Consider the following 22,743-nt stretch of genomic DNA (forward strand, 5'->3'; position numbering starts at 1 on the left):
ATATGTCGGTATTCATCATAAGATATCGGATTGTCAAGATAAAGTTCAAATATACATAAAATTATATATTATTTATGGACTATTCTCCTTTTGGGCCAGTCCCATGCTATTGGACGGTCCTATAGAAGAATTGTTGTATTATGTTAGTCTTAGCATGAAATTGTATTATGCAATAGTTTGTGTTCATATAATATGGGTTTGGCTCGGTCTATGATAATTTGTTGTTAAATTGTTACCATTGGGCTATAATCTAGGTAGCACGGACACTTCTCTTAACCAGTCGTCCCGTGTCCGACACCGTGTCGGACACCGACACTCCTCGGACACACGTCGAAACGTGTCGGACACCTATAAAGCCGTGTCTAACTTTCTACATTTATTCGGGCACGTGTCCGACGCGTGTCCATGGTATTTCGGCCGTGTCCGACGCGTGTCCATGACATTTGGATATCATTTGGGGTGAATGATGTTCTTTAAGCGTGAAATGAGCTGTCGAAAGAGATTGATTAAAATTCGTTTGGATAGTAAATGAAAATGAGTTATAATCAAGGCAAGTTTTAGCTTCACTTATTTAAATTTAATATCAAATACTTTTATAAAAATAAAATCGAACGTTTATAATTATAAAATATATATTTTATTAAATTTAAATAACGTGTCCCGTGTCCTAAATTTCAAGGGATGCCGTGTCAAGTGTCCGTGTCCGTTTTGGTGCTACCTAGGCTATAATTATAGTATCCATTTAGGATTTAGGGGTTTCAATCTCAAATGTACCCAACAAAAAACAACAATCTTCTACAGTATTATTATCACTTTTGAGTATTCCACTACGATGAATCACATGACCTTTATTTTTTTTTTTTTTTTTTTTTTTTTTTTTTGGCAGCTGTGAAAAAAGAGTTTTAGATTATACTGGTACGGCTCACTAACCATACCTATAAACTACAACATAAAACAGCATAGAGCTACTAATAACATAAACTAAAGCATGGTAACAATTGCATCGGTAAACAACAACATAAAACAGCATAGAGCTACTAATAACATAAACTAAAGCATGGTAACAATTGCATCGGTAAACAACGTCGTGTTGATGGCGTAAGACGGAAGTCTGAACACGCTCTTCAAACTCAAAGTCCACCCCAATCTCGAGAGGATGAGCAACGCTGACCAAAGGAAAACACCCATCTTTGCTTGTCTTGATTGATGTAGCTTAAGAGAAATACCTACAACAACACCCAAGTGTTATACTCGCAATAACTAATGATCATCATCAAAAGAAACATAATACAAAAGTTTGAGTAACCAATTCAAAAGAGCTATGTTACTCTGACTTGGTTTGAACTTTGAAGGGTCAGATACTGGTACGTGCCCAAGTGTCGGACTCAAGTCTTTTATAAAAAATGACACGTTTTTGGTCGAAGAAGAAGTGTCCGAGACTCACACTGATGTCCTAAGGGTCGAGTGTTGGACACGGGTAAGTGAGCTCATAAGTCATATGTAGTGTTGGAGTAAACATACTCCGAACATATATGATTTCAACATTAATGAACGATCATAACAGCGACTTCAGTTCTACTTTCTCTGGCAACTTAGCAGAATTTACGAGGAAATTTCAAGATAAGTGATGTACCGATGACTGCAGTGAAATCAATCCCATGGAGGGATTGCACTAATTAGTTCAATACAACAGTCTTTCGAAGCCTTTGGAAGTGTCAACAAAACCTTGCATATACGCAGTTCTTTCTCCATGTCAACAGTGTGAAATTTACGCAAGATCAATTTCTTCAAGGCTCCGGCATTTCTAAGAAGATGCCCTACGTATAATAATGCATACTCGGAGCCTACGAAGCGATTCACTTCAATCACTTTGGCATGACATGAAAAGGAGGGTAGTGGTTCATTCGGAAGTGACTGGGATTCATGGTCACAGTCTTCAAGGCCCTGAAATAGAGCATCACGAGTGAGAAAATTCCGTAACATTTGTTAGATGCTTAACTGTTAAAAACATGACAATTTCCACGAAGACGAAAAAAAAGCTATATTTAGTTGATGCTAACCCATCCAAAGACGACAATTTCAAGTTGAGGAGATTTATCTAGCAAGCTTATCATGTATTCCCATGCATAATGACAGTTACCCAGGTACAACCTTGACAGTCTAGGAAAATCAGGCGTTTCCTCAGGCTCGACTAGCTTAAGAAGAAGCTGTACCATGAACAAAAGATTAGCAACGTGAATGATGACTATATGTGAGCAACACAAATCATATACTCCGTATATACCTCAAAAGCATATAAAGTAAGTGTTGGAAAAGATGGCTGTAAAAGCCAACTTGGTTTATCCAAGTTTTCAATACTTGTCCCACATCGGTGGGTTAGTGTTGCCTTGGTCAGTTTATATTGACTATTGTCTCCCACTAGTTAATTGTGTGTAACAGTCAGGCTTTTGTTGGAAGTATTGGGCCTGTGGGTTTGGGTCCAAACACGCATGCACGCGCGCGCTGGCCCGGTTCGGGCTCGGGCTTGGGTAGAGCACCTGTGGTGCGGGCCAAAGGCCCCTTTTTATCTTTTTGGGCTTGTGTGTGAAGTGGGCTGTCCAACCTAGTTGTGTGTGAGTAACAGTCAGTCAAATGTGACTGTTAGTGGGTCTTGTTAATCTTTCCACTAAATACGTCCCGATCGTCGCTTTTATGGAAGCGATTTTTTGGCTCCGTCTGTTTGCTCTATTTTGCTATAAATAGAGCGATCGCTTTCACTCTTTACACACAACTACAAAGATACTTCTTCTTTCTTTTCTTTTCGTCTCTCTAAATATTCAGGTAAAGTTCGATCTGTTCCAGTCCTTCGATTCGAGTGGGCGATTCGAGGGGCGCAGAGTGTAATCCTTGGGGAACTACCGGTCGTTGCTGATCGCCACCACGATCGTACCGGAATAATAGTTTTCAAGGCAGTGGTTCCGCACCACGTCACTACCTTCCGTTTTTGGTATTTCTGGTCCTTCTCTAGTTACTGCATTTACCTTTCTTACAATTTGAAAACTATTATATTATTGCAGTAGCTATGTCTGTTATCTCGAAAATTGTTCCTGAATTAGCGAAACTAGAGTCGTTGGATGGTCACAACTATAAGCGTTGGTCCCAGAAATTATTGATGTATTTTGAGCAGTTAGAAATTGATTATGTGTTATTTGCTGACCCGCCTAAACCTATCACCCCTACTGATGTTGAGACGACCCCTCCTGCTGCTAAGGATGTTAAGTCTAATGAAGAGGATATTGCAAAATTTGTTAAAGACAACAAAAGCGCTAGGTGGCACATTTGAATAATATGACAAACACCTTGTTCGACTTATTTCTTTGTGAATAAGTCTCGCTAAGTTTATTTGGGAGTCTTTAGAAACTAAGTATGGGGTGATGATGCGGGAAAAAGAAATATGTTGTGGGAAAATGGTTGGGATTTCGGATGGTCGACGGAAACCTATCATGGATCAAGTCCATGTCTATGAAAACTTATGTGCTGATGTTGTGAATGAAGGCATGAAACTTGATGATATTTTCGTAGCTAATGTTCTGCTAGAGAAATTCCCTCCCTCCTGGTCTGATTACCGAAACCAACTTAAGCACAAAAAGAAAGACCTGTCTCTTAAAGAACTTATAGGACATATGAGGACCGAGGAGGCTAATCGCCTTAAAGACCTTCCCGCTAGTCAATCGTGATACATTCTCTTTATTCTTCTTTGTTAAAGCTAATTTGGTTGAGTCGGTGGTCCGTCTAATCTTTGAGAAATATAAGGGTAAGGGTAAGGCCAAGGTTGGTCAGGGTAAGAACCAGGGTCCTGCTAAGAAGAATGGTCCAGGGAAGCATACCAAACCGGTTCCTAAGATTCAGAAAGCTGCTAAGGGTCCTATTGTCTGCTATGTCTGTGGAAAACCTGGACACAAAGCCTACCAATGTTCTTAGAAGAAATCACTTTGAGGCCAATGTTCTTTGTGATGATGATGTTATTGCATTTGTGGTTGTGGAAGCTAATCTGGTGGGTAATGTTCTTTGAATGGGTCTTGATATCTGGAGCTTCGAGACACCTCTGTCTTTGATAGGGGTTTATTTTTGAGTTCGAGGAAGTTCTTTGATGGGGAATGCGTCTACATGGGTAATTCTTCATCCGCAAAGATCACGTGCAAAGGCAAGATCTTTCTCAAACTCACCTCGGGAAAACACTTGCTCTCAGTAATATTTTATTTGTACCCTCATTGCGTCGAAACCTTGTGTCCGGTGCCTTGTTAAACAAAGTGGTTTGAAACTTGTTTTTGAGGCCGACAAGGTGGTAATGTCGCGTAATGGGGAATTTGTGGGCAAGGGTTATCTTTTTGGGGGTCTTTTTGTATTGAACACCGATTCTCGCTATTAATAATATTGCATCCTCTTCTCGCTTATATATCGAGTCTATTGATGTTTGGCATGGTAGATTAGGTCATGTGAATGTGGATTATATTAAAAAACTTAGAACTATGAGCTTAATTCCGAGTTTGACGAGTCAAGAATTCTCTAAATGTGCTAGCTGTGTTGAGGCTAAGTTTACAAAGAAGCCTAGTAAACCTGTGACTACTAGGAACACGAGTCTTCTTGAGTTAATTCACACCGACCTAGCCGACTTCAAAAATGTTGCAAGTAGAGGTGGCAAGAATTATTATGTTACGTTTATAGATGACTGTTCTAGATACACCCGTGTCTATTTGCTTAAGACTAAAGATGAAGCTGAACAATCTTTTATAATCTTTAAGAATGAAGTTGAGAACCAACTTGACAGAAAAATTAAAAGGGTAAGGTCTGATAGAGGTGGTGAGTATAAATCCAGTTATCTAGCCGACTTTTGTGCTGCAAACGGTTTAATACATGAGACTAGTCCACCTTACTTACCCCAATCCAATGGTGTAGCTGAACGTAAAAATAGAACCTTAAAAGAAATGATGAATGCTATGCTTTTAAGTTCGCCTATCTCGACGATATGTGGGGGAAGCAATACTTTCTGCTTGTCACATTCTTAACCGTGTACCTCATAAGAAAATTGACAAGACCCCCTATGAGATTTGGAAGGGCTATCCTCCTAACCTAAGTTATCTTAGAGTGTGGGGGTGTTTGGCTAAAGTGGGCTTACCTGATTTTAGGAGACCTACCGTTGGACCTAAGACCTATGATTGTGTATTTATAGGTTATGCTCAAAATAGCTCTGCTTATAGATTTATGTCTTTGAGTGACCGTTCTATATCTGAGGCTAGAGATGCCGAATTTTTTGAGCATGTTTTTCCTTTTCATAAAACTGTTGTACCATCTCCTAGTTTACCTGTTGCATCGTCTGATATGTCTTCACATGCTAGTGCTAGCACTTCTAGTGATGTTTCTGTTGAACCTAGAAGAAGTAAAAGACCTAGATGCCCAAAGAACTTTGGTGATGATTATGATACAACTATGTTGTCTGAACTAGGATACACTTTGTCGTGCTAGTGATGAGTTTGTTTCACCTTTTTAATAGAAGATGACCCAAAAACCTATAGTGAGGCAATGAAATCCATTGATGCTAATTTTTGGAAAGATGCTATTAAAAGTGAACTTGACTCTATTGTGTCAAATCAGACTTGGGAGTTGACTGATTTACCTAAAGGTAGTAAACCCATTACAAGTAAATGGATCTTTAAAAAGAAAATGAGACCTGACGGTACAATAGAGAGGTTCAAAGCTAGACTTGTAGTTAGAGGCTTTACACAAAAGAAGGGTATTGATTACTTTGATACTTACTCTCCTGTGACCAAAATTTCGACTATTAGGACTCTTGTCGCCTTAGCTGCTATTCATAACCTTGTTATACATCAGATGGATGTTAAAACTGCCTTTTTGAATGGTGAACTAAGGGAAGAGATCTATATGTCTCAACCTGAAGGTTTTGTGATTGAGGGTCAAGAGAGTAAAGTGTGTAAACTGAACAAGTCACTTTATGGATCGAAACAAGCACCTAAACAAAGTGGTATGAGAAATTTAACAACACTTTGATAAGTAATGGCTATGTGGTTAACAATTCTGATTCATGTGTTTATTCAAAAATAATGGGATCTGATTGTGTAATTATATGCCTATATGTTGATGACATGTTAATACTTGGTAATAATTTAGAAGTGATAATTAGAACCAAAGAATTTTTGTCATCACATTTTGAGATGAAGGACTTAGGAGAAGCTGATGTTATCCTAGGAGTTAAGGTCATCCGAAACCCCAATGGAATATGTCTAAGTCAATCTCATTATGTTGAAAAAGTGTTGAAAAAGTTTAACTGCTTTGATGTTGTGCCTGCTAGAACACCCTATGATTCTAGTATACATTTGTGTAAAAACTGCAATGAGTGTTTCCCAAGAAGAGTATGCTAAAATCCTAGGTAGTGTGATGTTTCTGATGAACTGTACTCGACCAGATATTGCATATGCAGTTAGTAGACTGAGTCGTTATACACATAACCCTAACATTGAACACTGGAATGCTCTTCGTCGCTTGTTAAAATACCTAAGAGGAACAGTTGATCTGTGTTTGCATTATGGTAAATTTCTCTTTGTGTTAGAAGGATATTGTGATGCAAATTGGGTTGCAGGTAACGATGAGATATGTTCTACTAGTGGTTATGTCTTCACCATGGGTGGAGGTGCCATATCGTGGAAGTCTTCTAAACAGACTTGTATAGCACGCTCTACCATGGAGTCGGAGTTCATAGCTCTTGAGTTGGCAGGACAAGAAGCTGAGTGGTTGAAAAACCTATTGGCTGATGTACCAGTATGGGGAGGACGGCTTACACCGGTCTCCATCTTTGTGTGACTCGAAAAGTCGCTATTGGCGTTGCAAAGAATAGTGTCTATAATGCGAAAAAGAGACACATGCGAATAAGGCACGCTGCAGTTAAACAACTCCTTGAGAACGGAGTGATTACTGTGGACTATGTGAAGTCCGAAAGTAATCTTGCCGATCCCTTTACTAAGGGGTTGACTAAGAGATTAGTCGTTGACACGTCGAGGGGAATGGGGCTTAGGTCCTTAAGTCAAGATTGATGTCTGACTAGGTCCAAAGTTTCTATTCCTATGGCGTAGTATGATTCATAGCCTTTATGGTGGTGCTTTTGAGACGCACTTGATGAATTATACACCAGGTTGGACTTATGTCCTTAATGGCTCGTGTGAGAAGTGCTACTGGGAAGCACTTGAGCCACCTACGTAGTTGTGATGATCCCAAGACTATGAGAAGTCTTGTGAACACATCTATTAGTACCAAGGTAACGCATAAGCTCTAAAGAGCGCGTTGCACTCTGAAATCGCGGAACGATCAAATTCGAAGGTATGATATGTGTTGTGGGGGGTATCGACTGAAGCTCAGTTAGGAATTCAAATCGCAAGATATTCTCTCGCTGTAAGTAAGTTGTTTCCTCACTTCACTAAAGTGTCAATTCAAATCGAAAGATATTGATACCTAAGTGTCCAAACTTTCCTTTACTCAGAATTTTCTTCTCTTTGCTTTTCTTCGCCATCTGTGGGGGATTGTTGGAAAAGATGGCTGTAAAAGCCAACTTGGTTTATCCAAGTTTTCAATACTTGTCCCACATCGGTGGGTTAGTGTTGCCTTGGTCAGTTTATATTGACTATTGTCTCCCACTAGTTAATTGTGTGGACCAAGGAGGCTTTTGTTGGAAGTATTGGGCCTGTGGGTTTGGGTCCAAACACACACACGCGCGCGCGCGCCGGCCCGGCCCGGCTCGAGCTCGGGCTCGGGTTTGGGTAGAGCACCTGCGGTGCGGGCCAAAGGCCCCTTTTTATCTTTTTGGGCTTGTGTGTGAAGTGGGCTGTCCAACCTAGTTGTGTGTGAGTAACAGTCAGTCAAATGTGACTGTTAGTGGGTGCTGTTAATGCTCCACTAAATACGTCCTTGACTGCTGCTTTTATGGAGCAGTTTTTGGCTCCGTCTGTTGCCCTATTTTGCTATAAATAGAGCGACTGCTTTCACTCTTTACACACAACTACAGCATACTTCTTCTTTCTTTCTCTTTCTCGTCTCTCTAAATATTCTGGGTAAAGTTCTGATCTGTTCCAGGTCCTTCAGTTTCGAGTGGGCGATTCTGAGGGGCAGCAGTAGTGTAATCCTTGGGGAACTACCGGTCGTTGCTGATCGCCACCACGGTCGTACCGGAATAATAGTTTTCAAGGCAGTGGTTCCGCACCACGTCACTACCTTTCGTTTTTGGTATTTCTGGTCCTTCTCTAGTTACTGCATTTACCTTTCTTACAGTAAGATGTAATTCTGTGACTTTATGTGCAGCCGCTTTCAAAACTTCAAAGTCATACCGGAGAGCACCTTCATAATTGTCATCTTCTGTATCATAGCAAAAATATAGCTCTGCCTCAGCAAGAGAGCAAGAGTCTTTCCATGACGGAACAATTTTTATACCAGAGTTGAATTTGTGGGTTAAATGGGTCAAATTAGGGGCATCAATCTCAAATACACCCTTTTCAAATGAACAACTTTCTACTCTTAGAATTTTAAGTACTCTGGTCGAAAGCATAACATGACGGTGAGTATCACATTTGCATTTCTTGAGAGTCAATTCCTCAAGCAATTCACAGCCAGAAAACAATCTTTCCACTGAATCATCATCATCATCATATTCGAAGATACTGACATCATCGAGATGAAGGATCTTGAGTCTTGGAAAGCAGGCTGATAAAGGAATTTCAAGAATATATTCCCCAAGACCAATCATTTTCAATCTCACAAGTGTTTCACACTCAAAAATGTCATCGGGAGGCTCGTGATCCTCCTGCACATTAACTTGATAATGAAGATCTTCAACTCCCTTTCGCACCGCAAAACTAACCCAAGCGTTTATATCCGACTTATCATAGTCACCTTGACAGACTAGACTAAATTTTTTTATGGGAACGATTTGATGCAATTCCAAAACCTTTTCAACAAACTTCCTAAATCTCCTTTTCTGACCTGCGTCTATTTTCTTAATTTCCCTACGCCTAATGGAACCAGGAAAATATGGTCCACCATCAAAACATGGGGTATCGTCAAAACAAAGAGAAGTCGACAGTGTAAAAAGGTGCCGCCATCTAGTTGAGAGAACACTTGTGCTCACCGCACATCTTGTTGGTAGAAAAGAAAGCACGTGAGCAAGGAGTTCATCAGGTAAACTGCTGATCCTATCCAAACAGCGTCTTCTTGTATAAACGACATACTTACCACGTTCTCTAGATGAGCTCATCCCTCTACCTGAAATGTACATGCAAAATCAAGGAATAACTTTACACATACAATACATTCATATCAAGCGGATAGCCTGGTAATCAACACTTTCCCCACCCATTTTCGTAGTTTTGGAATGTGTGAGGCGCACTGAGGCGATGACGGCCTGTGGCACTGAGGCACACTGTTTTTGCTAACTAATCTGTATTTTCAAAACAAAATTTTGTCCAACAATTCCCAATTTTCCAATTTGATCATACAAAATCTAAGCATAAGATACACAATAAAATAAGTGTCAAAATTGCATCATTGCATGCCTCCCTAGTCACCTTATCTACAAGGTGCAATTAAGATATACCGAGGCGTTTAGGCTAGTGTCTCACTGAGCAATAGGCGCACCCGAAAAGCGTTTTTGTAAAGTACTCCCTCTGATTCTCAAAAAATGCCCGCTATGCTCCATATTTCGTTTTGGGCCTATTTACGACTCCCTCCGTCGCGGTCATTTGTTGTCCTATTCCATTTTAGGGTGTTTCAGTCAATTATTGTCCTTTCTATTTTAGAAATGCATTTAATGAACATTTTGATCATTCCCACTCAATTTGATCCACATGTCATTTAGTAATTGGTATCTCCTCTTTCCTTGGTCTTTGTGCCAAAACCAAAGGAGAACAATTGATTGGGACGGAGGGAGTATAACGGTTTTTCTAACAAGACACGTTAATAAGCTAATTAAAGAATGATTCACAAGAATGCATTATGGTAAAAATGCGTTAACACCTCAATTTATGATGATAAATTCTTTTAAATCTTTCTATAATTAACTTATTAATATTTGCCTTCAGGGCACACGTAAGAAAAACCGTTTTTGCAAAAAGTAAACGATGCATTTCCAAATAATCGGAGGTAGTATACTAGTATAAGTAGTATTATTAATCCATACTCAAATGATGAACAATCAAAGCCATCAATTTAACATTCACCCAATTAAAACCAACAATAAAGGAAACGTTTTATCAGTGGAGTTGATGCTTACATTTCAGGGAAATGAACAGAAGTCAGACCTCCACATATAATATTGACCATATTGAAAAATAAAGTAAATAATAGAAAGAAATTACCTCTTTTTCCTGGTTGAAAATTGGAATGGATAAAATCTTGGTTTTAAGGGTTAAATTGAACTGCTGGAGTGCTGGGAAAATCTATGATTAGCTTCCCTCACCTTTGGCAATTCCCAATACTAAATTACACTCATCAGTGGAAAATCTATGATTTTAAATAAAAAAGTTGTTTGATTGCCATATTGATATGAAAATTACATGGAAGCGGTTTAATAGAATAACAAATAATAATGAAAAAGGGATATTTGACCGATCTAGACCTATAGATCATTCAATGGTGATCAATTTCGCAAAACCTATTGTTAGTTGATCGAGTTAATGTTTGAAAACACGTCAAACAAGAACTAGAGTTGGAACGAAACGCGTCGATCCGAATAGTACAATTGCACGTAGCAAAGTTTCTGTTTTTCTTAATCAATATTCAATAATCTGACTAATATATTGGCAGTTATTCGGTCTTTATAGGACTCGAAAAAGGCTGTCTTTCAGGTCACACAAACTATCTTCTAAAGATATTATTTGCTAAATAAGATAACATAAATTAAGGAAGAAAATAACTGTAACACCCTCATACACCAAGTGCATTACCAAGACCACCTAATGCATGAGAATGCTACCATCTCGATTACCCGAGGCAATGTATATCAAATAGACTATAAAAGAACGTATTTTAATAGATAAGGTTAAGTGATTACATAACAAAACCAACTGTAAGTAAAGTACAACCGTTCTAAAACCAAACTACAACTAAAGTAACAAAAGTATTATGACAACACAACGGAAGACTACTATCAGACTCGTGGCAACTCCATCCCCAACTAATCCCGCGCGCATCCATAGTATACCTGTTAGACAATTGCTCATCACCCCCGAATGGATCACCACAGTTTTTAAAATATTTAAACGGGGTCAGTTACTGATTACACAAAATACAATATATAAGATACAAACACATTACCCAAACTCCGTCACAACTCCACACACCTGACTACACACTAAAGTGTGCAGCCCTGTCAGAATATCCATCGCAACAGATATTCCTCACCGCCAGTGGGGGACCGCAACCGTTCCCACCTAAGCCCCGCTCATCTCATCCGAGCGATAACCCATGTTCCTTAATGTACAGATCCCCTCTGTGGCGGGTTCCACAGAGGGCGAATCAAGGGCGTGAAGCCACTCCCGCAAGTGACTCCACTCAGCCGAGAACGCACCTCGCAAACCACGGACAAACAATCACAATCAACCACATTATACAACATTAATTACCAACCACCGAATCCAATACGATATAGACAAATGTTATTAATCAACAACCAACAACAATCAATCAACCAACCAACATACATATAACCAATAACTGAGTAGGAAATCCTACCTGGAATAAGCAAATAACCAAGATCGTTACAATTAGCTAATCAAAACCGTTCTTCAACGCAATCGCCTCCTATAATCACACAATCATACAATTACTATCTAATACACATCATACTCCCCAAAACCCCCAAAATACCCAATTAGGGTTTCAACCAAACTCAATGAAGCGACATAAAAACTGTACAAGGATCTTACCCACAATGCGACGGTCTCAACGGCGTAAAGAACTCAACGATCCGACGACTCTAACCCTTAGGATTTGATAGCAATTTGAGAAGGGAAGGCTACGTAACATGTGTTCTCTTGTGAATAGTTTAGAAAGAAGTAAGAGTGAAAAAGAAATGACGAAATATGTTTTTATAATCTTCTCGCGTTGCTATCAAACCCCGACAATTAACCCGTAAAGAGTAACTTACTCGATCGAGTAAGTTACTTACTCGATCGAGTGCCCCCTAATCGATCGAGTGACACACATACTCGATCGAGTACCCATTAGACAGGCTACTAATTCGTAACCAAAACTCACTTAATCGACAGAGTAAGCCCCACTCGATAGAGTACTAAAGACATAGAAAACCGTAGTATTACAATAACAACTAATTGCATAATAAAATAACACTAGATAATTGAGATCTCGTTTTTGTAGTAAGAAACATGCACCAGCAACTTTATTTTGTATCACATATTTCACTGAAAATGTAGGAATCGAAATTCATGTGGAACTCAATTCCTTCATTGAAAACCAAACGAGTTTGCTAAATTTACCTGAATTAAATGACGGAACTTAATAATTCATATGAATTTGGAGTAGATAGAAAGTTGAAGTTCCTTAATTAAACCAAACGATTCCCATTGTTTTTGTGCAAAGGGAGCTTTAATGCAAATATATTGATAACGAGTATTGAAACGAGATCATGAGTATCACATTTATCACTTTACCAGTCAAGTTAGTTGCACCTTTTGTTTTGATCTAGACTACTATGGTTATTTCTCACACGTTGTAGTTTTTTTTGTCAAACACAACCTTTAAATGGTGTAAATAGAAATATTAGGGAGTTTTCTCTCTCTAAAATAATTATCTCCCTTCTCACTAAACACCAAAACCTAAAAACCTAATTTTCTTTGCTTCCGCCGCCGCCTCCTTCCACCCTCAGTCCCCCCCCCCCCCCCCACTTTCTGCGACCCCATCGCCGGAGATGGGCTCATCCCTTGGCTCATCTCTGGCGACTGATCGTCTCACCCTCTGATCACTTTTCAAATCTCTGATTCTGCTCGTTCCCGGGTCCTATGGGCTGCTCACATGATGTTCTCCTTCTCCGGTGGTGTTCTGTGATAGTCGGTTTGGTGTTTTGTGGCTGTCGGATTGGTGTGACCCATCTGTCCCGGACGCTCCCCTGGTTCCCAGTTGCTGCATGTGTGTTCCCCGGCTCCTGGCTCCTTCCCCCGCCCCCGGTAAGGCGTTTTGGCCCGGGTCTGCTTAATGTTCGTCGGTTTATGGGATGGGTTTAACCCATTTTGTTTGTGTCATGGTGGTTATGCTCGTTTTCTTTGGGTCGATATGGTGTTCCCCTTCCCCTCGCCCCTTCCACGACCTATCTTGTCCTTGGGATGGACATAATCCATCTTTCTGTCATTGTCTGGTGTTACATTTGGAGTGATATGGTGTTGCCCTCCCCTCGCCCCTTCCCCCACTTATGGGCTCCATTTTGCATTTTGAAAGGTTTTAGCTTGGGTTTTAGTTGCTTAGTGTGGTTGCATGTAAAAGATCGGTTGTGTTGTTGTTGGGAATTCGTCGGGGTGTTGTCAGTGGTTGTCAATGGTGGTCGCGTCCGTTGGTGATGGCGATTTGTTTTTTTTTTTGCTTTGGTTGGTGTGGTGGGTTTGCCATGGTCCTTGAACGGAGTGGGTTAGTGTTGGTGTTGTGTCTTTGAGGGGTGATCGGGGTGGTCTGAGTTGGGGTGGACGAGGTGTTTAGTTTGGATGGCTTCAGTGGTCTAAATTTTAACATTCATGCTGCTGCTTTCTTCTCTTTTTTTATCAATAATAACCCCTTTTTGGTTATGGGTGTCCGTCTCATAATCATTGGGTTTCCTCGTCTTGTCCAGTTTTTAATAATAATATCTTATTGGCTAAGGGTGTCCTGTCCCTTACCCATTGGGGTGGTAGTTCGTTGGTTTCAAGGGGTCTTTTTCTGTTTTTTGTTAATTCAAATAATAAGCTCTAGTGGATGGTTTGGGGTGTCATGTCCCCTTATCCCCGAGGATGAATGGTACTTTGCATCGGGACAGTGTTGAGCCCAACTCACTGCTGTCTCTTGAGTTAGTTTTGGTTAGGGGATGTTTATATGGTTTTCCCCTTTGTTTTCTACCTTTTTAATCGCTTTTCTTGGTTATGAGGTTCTGGTCAGCAGGAGTTGTGTCCTAAAGTGTAGGAGTTTGCTCTCCTTTGGAGACAGATTTTTGTGGTCTGTTTTCCGCCTTTTCTTTCTACGTCCTTGGGGCGTAAGTGCACTTTGTTCTCTCTCATTGGGTCAAGGGGCTCGTTGGTATTCAGATGAGATGTATCACAGCCAAGGAGATGAATCTCCGAGACGCTCTCTTAGGTCTTGTTGCAGGTATTTCTCCGAAGTTGTATCAATAAAGATGAGTAACAATGAGTTTGTGGAGGTTCGTTGGCTTTCTGAGGAAGATTTTCACAGCCAAGGAGATGAATCTCCGAGACCCTTTCTTGGGTTTTGTTGCAGGTATTTCTCCGAAACTACATCAATCAAGACAAACAATGATGGGTATTTTCTTTGGCCGGCGTTGCTCATCCATTAGCGATTGGGGTAGATTTTGTTTTCGAAGAGCGTGTTCAAACTTCCGTCTTACGCCATCAGCACTATGTTATTAACCGATGCAATTTTTACCTTGTTTTAGTTTATGTTAGTAGTAGTACTCTAGTGTTTTATGTTGTAGTCTATAGGTATGGTTTAATTAGCCGTACCACTATAATGTAAAACTCTTTCTTCACATCTGTCAAAAAAAAAAAAAAGTTTGTAAAACACAAACTTTAATAATTATTTTTTTGTCAAACACGACATTTTGGTCGGAGGACTCAACATTTTGCAATGGGGTAACTTTGAGTCGATGTTTGAGATAGCAACCGTGGTCGGTTTGAGGTGTTCTTGGACTCGTTGGAAAGGTGGAAATACAAGTTTTCCAGGGGTTATCAACATGATTGTCAAAGGTGGCCTTACGTGTTGTTTCATTGAATTTGCTTCATTAATAGGCTCGCGATTCGACTTTGACCGTTATGGGCTGGTACCAAGATCGAGCCCTAGACAAGCGGACCTAATTTTAACAGCCGGTATAGTAACAACGAAAATGGCGCCTTCTTTAGTGAGATTATATGAGCAAATGCCCGAACCTAAATATGTTATTGCTATGGGAGCGTGTACAATTACCGGGGGGATGTTCAGTACCGATTCCTACAAAGATCTTGTTCGGGGTCGATAAACTAATTCCCGTGGATGTCTATTTGCCGGGCTGCCCTCCAAAACCGGAAGCAGTTATAGATGCTATAACAAAGCTTCGTAAGAAAATATCTAGGGAAATGCACTAGTACAAAAATGACATACGGCCACGGTTAAAATTGACATAAAGCTACGGTTGTACAACCGTAGTAAATCAGGGGGTAGCCTTAAGTGGAGAAGAAAAGGCTACGGTTGTCAACCGTAGCCAAAAGTATACATAAGGCCACGGTTCTTAACAATTAACCGTAGCCATAACTGTATAAAAGGCTACGGTTACAAGAGTACAACCGTAGCCAAAACCACATGCTTTTGTATAAAAAAAAAAAATGCCCATTTTTTGCCCCTCTTCGCCTTTTGCCCCTATTCAACAAACCGTAGTCGCAAACAGAAGCCACCGAATTGCAATTAATAATCTCAGATACAATTTACATTGCACCACCAATCGAAGCAAAACCACTTGGATTAATAGAGAATACGAAACCAATTACAATTAGTCCATTTCATAACATAAACTAACAAGCACAGTAACCATACATATCTCAATATATAATTCAACTTGCTCAACAACATAAACTAATATTTCACGGTCACAAAATACATCCGAAAAAATGATAAGTCTATGTTAATAGATCACCCGTCATTTATTTTCATGCTTCTCTTGAAAACTTGATGACCTTCAGCCGTCTTGTTATTTTTCACCTACAACATTGAAAAAATATATGTAAAACTACGTTTGTTAAAGAAACAAAGTCTAATACATGCATGAAAACAAAAAAAAGGAGAAGGAAGGGCACGTATGCAAGGCACACATCAATGCAAAACATAAGACTTGCATTATGCTACGGATAAGCAGCATGCATAAATTTGGACAACAAAAGAATTTATTTCTGCTGAGATGAGGAAGATCAAAGTTAATGAACAATCTACAAACAGCAACACAAGCGTAACCAACAAACAGCAACACATAATTCAAGAAATAGCACAAGGAGTTCAGAATACAATCATATAGAAGTATACAACAAATATTACTCCAATTACGAAATCCACCCCTGGTAAGTTCACTTGATGTCATAAACAAAATTAAGGCAAAATAATTAAGGCTATGTGACTACAATACTTTTCTAGCAATTACTTAACACGATTAAATGATCATAGTCACTGAGATGGAATGAATGGAATGAACAAACATACTGAGATGAAATGAGGGCAACAAAATAAGCATAAAAATTGCACCAAAATTGGTGACCCATTCATCATAAGCTAACAAAACTAAATGATCATATTCACTGAACAGTGACGATGTATCACAATATGTGAGTAGGGTGTTTACAAATTACAATATGACTAAACCTCAAGTTGGTCTTGTGAGAGACCATCTGATGGTAAACATAATACCATTACTATCATTAGAGGAGTTCGGGGGATAACATAGCTAGGTACTAAACTCATTACCAATCAATATCATAAACAAATATATACTCATAAAACTCCACTTCTTAAGACTTGAGAGGGAAACCTGACAAGCATACGAAATTTCAGCAATGCAGTTTTATATTTCACCATAGATAGATCGATTCTGCTTGTCTAACGCTGAAGTCCCTACTGCATGATTTGTATATTTAAAAGATGTCATCAGTTGCATAGAATAAAAAATAGAAATTTTGTATTCTAAACTCATTTATTTTTCAATAAGGTTCTAAATCTTCTATAACAATTTGTCAATGAGGATAAGAAGGAAAGCTAATGCAATTCATTTATTTTTCAATAAGGTTCTAATCCCTACTGCTTGAATGCGAAACCAACAACCAAAATTAAAATGATATAAGCACGATGTCGTACCTGAACAAGATAGCAACCAAGATTAGCAGACAAAGACACCTTTGATCAAGGAGAAATAGACACTATTAGAGACTAACTTTTACAAATATTGGATATAGACTGATCCCAATTGAAAAACACTTCCACAACACCAAACTCTAGTAAAGTGATGCAACAATTGCACAATGTTAAAACTAAGAAGGATTCCTGTAATAATCACGAAATGAGTAACGCACAAATTTATGGTATTTTCTTAACCAATTCATTAAATTACATATCCAACAACGACAAGGATTGGAAACTATCAGCAATTAAGTAAAACAAAGAAACCCTGATTTTTAAATAACAAGGAAAGCTAATTGCAATCTCTAATACTGATCAAATTTAATTAAAAACCCTAACTAACTTAATCGTACCCTAGCATGATAAAAATAACTGAATCACAAAGCGCAAACATCATACAAAACCAAAATTCAGTGAAAAATGAAAAACAAAATCCTCGAAAAACATATGAATTTCGAGAACTTTAAAACTTATTGAAATAAAAGAATCATACCTGATTGGGGGATTGCGAACTGGAAGGTTGACGAATTGCGCCGAGATGGATGTGGGCCGTCGGTGACGAGATGGCTGCCGGCGATAACACGGTGGAGGTCGGTGAGAGGTTGGTGGAGATAAGGTCGTTAGTAGGTCATGAGCGTCGTAATTAAGAGTTGGTTTTGGGTGATAAGAATGAAGGGAATGAAAGGTCGCAATAAGAGTAATACGGAGCATACAAGAACACATGTGTGTTGTACTGTTGTGTTCCATATTTACTTTTTTTTTTTAAAAATTATTTATATTTTTATTACTTAAGGCTACGGTTCATTACCACAGTTAATATATTATACAACTGGTTGTATATACAACTTATTCAATGTAGTTGAACTTTGTTATAAAGTTATCGAGCTCTACTAACAAAATTATCGAGCTATAATACAAAGTTATTGAGCTTAACAGAATAATTATAACCTCAATAACTTCATAAAATAGGTCAATAACTTGTAAAATAGCTCAACAACTTTGTGTAAGAGCTCAACAAATTTGAGGCGGTTGCACAATGCTACTATACAACTGGTTGTAAGATAGTATTTGTGTTCATTACCATGACCGTTGCCTTTTATAAGCTTTCATATATTCGGCTACGGTTATTTGCCAAGAACCGTAGCCTTTTATAAATGGCTACGGTTATTAAGAACAACCGTAGCCTTTTTAACTTGCCTAATGTCATTTTTCTACTAGTGGTGGGGTCTATTGTTGTATAAAGTAAAGCTGGTCGGAGAGGGTAGCTGTAAAGCGAGTGGTTATGCGGTTTTTCATGGGTATTTAAATGGGATTAGGATGTTTTGTTTGGTCTAAAATTTGGTATGTGGGTAGAGGGGAGTGCAACGCAGGTCTTAGTTGTGTTGTTTGTGGTGGTTGGTTTCAAGTGGTGGTTCGAGGGGAGTTGAATGGAGGTAAAAAACAATCAGACTAACGTAAAAGAAGGATTTTTTTTTCGTGGGTCAATTCACTCGCCTCAAAACACCACTTGCAACCAACAACTACCACAAACAACACCACTACGACCTACCTTACACTCCCCTCTACCTACATACCAAATTTCAGACTAAACAAAACATCCTAACCCCATTTAAAGACCCACGAAAAACCCCTTGACCACTCGCCTTACAGCTAGCCTCTCCGATCAGCCTTACTTTACACGGCAATAGACCCCACATAAGGCCACCATTGACCATCGTGTTGATAACGTCTGGAAAGCTTGTATTGCCACATTTTCAACGAGTCCAAGAACACCTCAAACCGATCTCGCTTGCTATCTAAAATATCGACTCAAAGTTACCCCATTGCAAAATGTTGAGTCCTCCGGCCAAAATGTCGTGTTTAACAAACAAAATTTTATTAAAGGTTGTGTTTTACAAACTTTTTTTTAAAAGGTGGTGTTTGGAAAAAAACTTTTTTTTAAAGGTTGTGTTTGACAAAAAAACCCTAAAAAAAATTACAACCAGTTTTTGTACGACTGATAGTGTAATTTCTAAGTTTTATAATAAAGTTGTAGAGTTTTTGTACGACTGATTGTGTAACCTTTGGTCTGGATGGGAGGAAGTACAATATAGTTAAAAACTATGCATATAAATTCAATTAATTCCGAGTTTTAATTTCAAAAAAATTCAAATATACTAACCTATAAACTTTAAAATTTCAGATAAATACATGTAAATTCAATTGCTAGAAGGTTTGATGTATTAGTCTCATGTAAAATACATTAGATACAGATTCTTTTTTTTTCCATTATTAGAGTACTAAGATTTTAATTAAATCATCAGTTGATATCAAAACAATTTCTATTAGTCTGAAACAATCCTCCATAAACCCGTTTCTCAATATTTATACTTTCTCCTTCCGGTCATTTGTTTGCCTAGTCAAATCTTAGTTCCGCCACAGTTAAATACGGAGTATGAATATGTATGGGATTCATTTTCCATATGTGTATCTAGATTCCTATCCTTATGGATGTGATAAAACAAATTAGAAATAAGATTAAGGTTGACCATTACTTGTACTCCTCTTTCTATATCCATCTACTCCCGCATATGACTGAAACGGAGGGAGTATATGCTAGGGCAACACGTACCATGAACAAGAGCTCTCAGCTCAAGCTAGTTCCATCACACAAAGAACGAATCACCTTAACACCTCCCATATCCATCTACTCCCGCATAAGTCAGAACCTAGACAAACACTCGTATGATCCCAGCAAGTATCCTTAATGCTAGTGGCGACGCGGACTAGCCGACCACATCAATGCAATGTCGCAATTTACAAGTGCCCAACATGTCTACATTTGATACAAAAAACAAACACTACGACTACAATGGAATGCAACACTTTATCACCAAGTAAATCGACCATAAATATCGTCAGTTCACCATATTCATCTTCAATTACTCGCGCTAAGCTATCCCAAGGAACACAAACTGGCAATAACAGCGGTACTAGATAGTTGTCAATTCAAGTAGTAACAAACTAACAATGGCCTTGATTTGAAACCCGCCACAACTAGTTTCATTAGTGATTCATTAACATGCACTAGCTTAGTCCAAGATAAACCAGAGAAAAAAAATTCATACTACATTACACCTCAAATTATATGAAAATAGAGTAACAATCAAAGATTTTCCTAATTAACTTCCGTTCTACTTCTTACACACCATCAACTACCCAACTACTACTACGACTAAGTACTGATTTTAACTTCCGACACCAAATTAAGCGAAACAATCTAAACTAAACCAAACCATGTTAGTCCATCACTAAACTAACAACATTCCATCCATCCATGATCCCTCCCCCAAAATTCAAAATTCATTCTTCCTCATTACCCACATTGCATGTAGAACTTGAACAACATCAATACGATGGAGGTGGACGAGGAGGCGGTCCCCAAAACATATCAGGAGGCATTTGACCATTAGGAAGCATATTTGGAGGAATGTTATACATTGGCATCGTCATTGATGTCTCCCCACTTGCATCACCCCCACCACCACCACCACCGCCACTAGTCTCAGCAACCGCTTGCGATTCCCCACCATCCCCGGCCCCACCAACAGCACCCTCCTGTCCACCACCACCACCACCACCGCCACCACTAGTCTCCTCCTCAACCGGGAGACGCTCATAAGTAGCATTAGTAAAAGTAGCAGCAATAACAAGAACCGGCCCAGAAGCAACAAGCGGGCCCACAACTCCACCTCCAACAATCTGCCCTTGTCCACCAGCAAGATAAACAGTCAACCCCGTCGCTCCAGGCGGAGACGGAGCAGGTAAAAACGCACCGGAAAGCGAAAGAATCTCAAATCTACCATGAAGAGTAACAACACCACCGGGAGCAGCCGGTTGTCTCAGAACAACATTCGTAACAATCCCGGTCCCACTCAACACCGACACACCACGGTGTCGGCGTTGCGCAAATGTAGACAAACATTCAACCACGTCAGCACCAGTACTTATCTCCAAAACATGACTCCGTAACGCATTCGGACTCTCCTTCGTAATAATAATCGGCGGTTTTGGTTTATTCTTCGAACCGGCCGGTCTACCTCTAGGTCTCCTACCTCCGCCTCCTCCGCTACTGCCTCCGCTTCCATGTGCTACTAACTCCATTCCTTCTCCTCCTCTGCCTCTGGCTCCTCGTCCTCCTCCGCTTGCGGTTTTCTGATTATCCTCAGATTCGTGAAGGTTATCTCGACTATCATCCGACTCCGCTTGATGATCTTCATTGTTGTGTTGTTTCGGCGACGGAGATATTTGTTCATTTCCTCTAATAGCTACATTACCGGCCCACCATCTGTTGTTGTTTGCCATTTTTTTTGTGTTGGTTGTTGCTGTGTGTTTTTAAGTTCACACTCTATTTGGTTTTTACTTGAATAATAAATCTAGATGTTTTTTTTTTCCCAACCAAATTATTGACAATTTTGGTAGGTGAACTAACAACAAAGATTTTTTTTTTTTTCTTTTTGTTAGATTTGAATGATATTTAGGAGGTAAAATAAAATAAAACTATGTAATATGGGAAACCAATAAACTTGTTGGTTCTTACCAACAAATTCAAATTTCAAATCTTTTTAAGATTTTCTAGGGAAAAAAAAAAAGGAAAAGAAAATTATTACACCAAAAACAACAAAGTTTTTAAAATTTTGCAAGAAATTAAAATAGATCAAATTTGAGAAAACCCCAAAGATGGAAGCAGGTTTGAACAAGGGAGTCAAGAAGAGGGTAGTGGGGGTAAAAGGGTCATTCTCTCTCTATGTCTAACTTTTATTATTTTGAGAAAAAACAAGGGGCAAGGGAAAAGGAAGAAGAAAAGGGAAAGTTGTTGGAGAATAAGTATAAAATATTGAGAGATTATAAAGAAAAGCGGTTTTAGTAGGATAATTTGGTGTTTTGAAGTGAAGAAGAGAAGCGTTTTAGGTTTTCCTTTCTGGGGAGGTCTGCTCTTCGCCTCTTCTTTCCCTTTATGACCCTTTAAGTTTGTGGGGCTGTTTAGTGTTGGTCTTTTGTGTGTCTTTAAACTTTAGGGTATGTTTGAGCTTAATTGTTCGATTTCGCTTTTTGTACTTTGAGTCTTTGAGGCCTTGAGGGTATATGGCCGGACCATTATCTATTTATTTACCATCTATCCCTTTTATGGAGCCCGGATGGGATTTGGAGTCGTCAGATGCGGGTTTGAGTTGGATATAGGATGAGTAATCGTGGATATACAAAATAGGTACATGAGTTGAAAATATTAGTACTATATGGACTGATATTGATGACTGATTAGCGTTATGTGAGTTATATATGTAGAATTGATGAACTCTTGATGAGAATTTGTTTCAACTTTCTTTAGAAAGCGAATTAAAATCGATTTATTGATAAGCAATTGAACTTATGAAAAATTTAGAGACTTAAAGCAAGTATACTTGTTCCGGGTGTAATTCCAGAGCAGGTTTGTTACCACGTAAGCTTGTAGAATGATGACTTTGCTTGACTCTTCCTTTCGGCCTCTCCTGAAACAATGAACAAACTGAGGGCTCGGCTTGGTACCGAGCGAACTCACTCCGA

The 22,743-nt window shown here is 39.1% G+C and overlaps 3 protein-coding genes and 1 long non-coding RNA gene across 4 annotated transcripts; all 4 read right to left on the reverse strand.

The window, feature by feature from the left end:
• Window positions 1-1,256: 1,256 nt before the first annotated feature.
• Window positions 1,257-3,016, reverse strand: LOC141614734 (uncharacterized). The gene is made up of 5 exons (XM_074433480.1): window positions 3,012-3,016; window positions 2,538-2,602; window positions 2,285-2,418; window positions 2,061-2,207; window positions 1,257-1,944 (listed from the first exon to the last, which is right to left on the reverse strand). Exons 1-5 carry the CDS (start codon window positions 3,014-3,016, stop codon window positions 1,651-1,653), a joined length of 645 nt encoding a protein of 214 aa, XP_074289581.1. The 3' UTR covers window positions 1,257-1,650.
• Window positions 3,017-5,309: 2,293 nt separating this feature from the next.
• Window positions 5,310-10,582, reverse strand: LOC141614735 (F-box protein At4g09920-like). Its single transcript, XM_074433482.1, has 3 exons — window positions 10,392-10,582; window positions 8,257-9,300; window positions 5,310-5,425 (listed from the first exon to the last, which is right to left on the reverse strand). The coding sequence occupies exons 2-3, from the start codon at window positions 9,290-9,292 to the stop codon at window positions 5,310-5,312; spliced, it is 1,152 nt and encodes a 383-aa protein (XP_074289583.1). The 5' UTR covers window positions 9,293-9,300; window positions 10,392-10,582.
• A 5,139-nt stretch (window positions 10,583-15,721) lies between these two features.
• Window positions 15,722-17,900, reverse strand: LOC141612407 (uncharacterized). The gene is made up of 4 exons (XR_012529084.1): window positions 17,654-17,900; window positions 17,119-17,157; window positions 16,796-16,881; window positions 15,722-15,978 (listed from the first exon to the last, which is right to left on the reverse strand). It is a non-coding gene; the product is annotated as an uncharacterized LOC141612407 (long non-coding RNA).
• A 2,275-nt stretch (window positions 17,901-20,175) lies between these two features.
• LOC141612408 (AT-hook motif nuclear-localized protein 20) lies at window positions 20,176-22,260 on the reverse strand. The gene has a single exon (XM_074431174.1). The coding sequence runs from the start codon at window positions 21,502-21,504 to the stop codon at window positions 20,548-20,550; it is 957 nt and encodes a 318-aa protein (XP_074287275.1). The 5' UTR covers window positions 21,505-22,260; the 3' UTR covers window positions 20,176-20,547.
• Window positions 22,261-22,743: the final 483 nt, after the last annotated feature.

Source organism: Silene latifolia, chromosome 11 (assembly GCF_048544455.1).
Source record: "Silene latifolia isolate original U9 population chromosome 11, ASM4854445v1, whole genome shotgun sequence".
NCBI classification, from domain to species: domain Eukaryota; kingdom Viridiplantae; phylum Streptophyta; class Magnoliopsida; order Caryophyllales; family Caryophyllaceae; genus Silene; species Silene latifolia.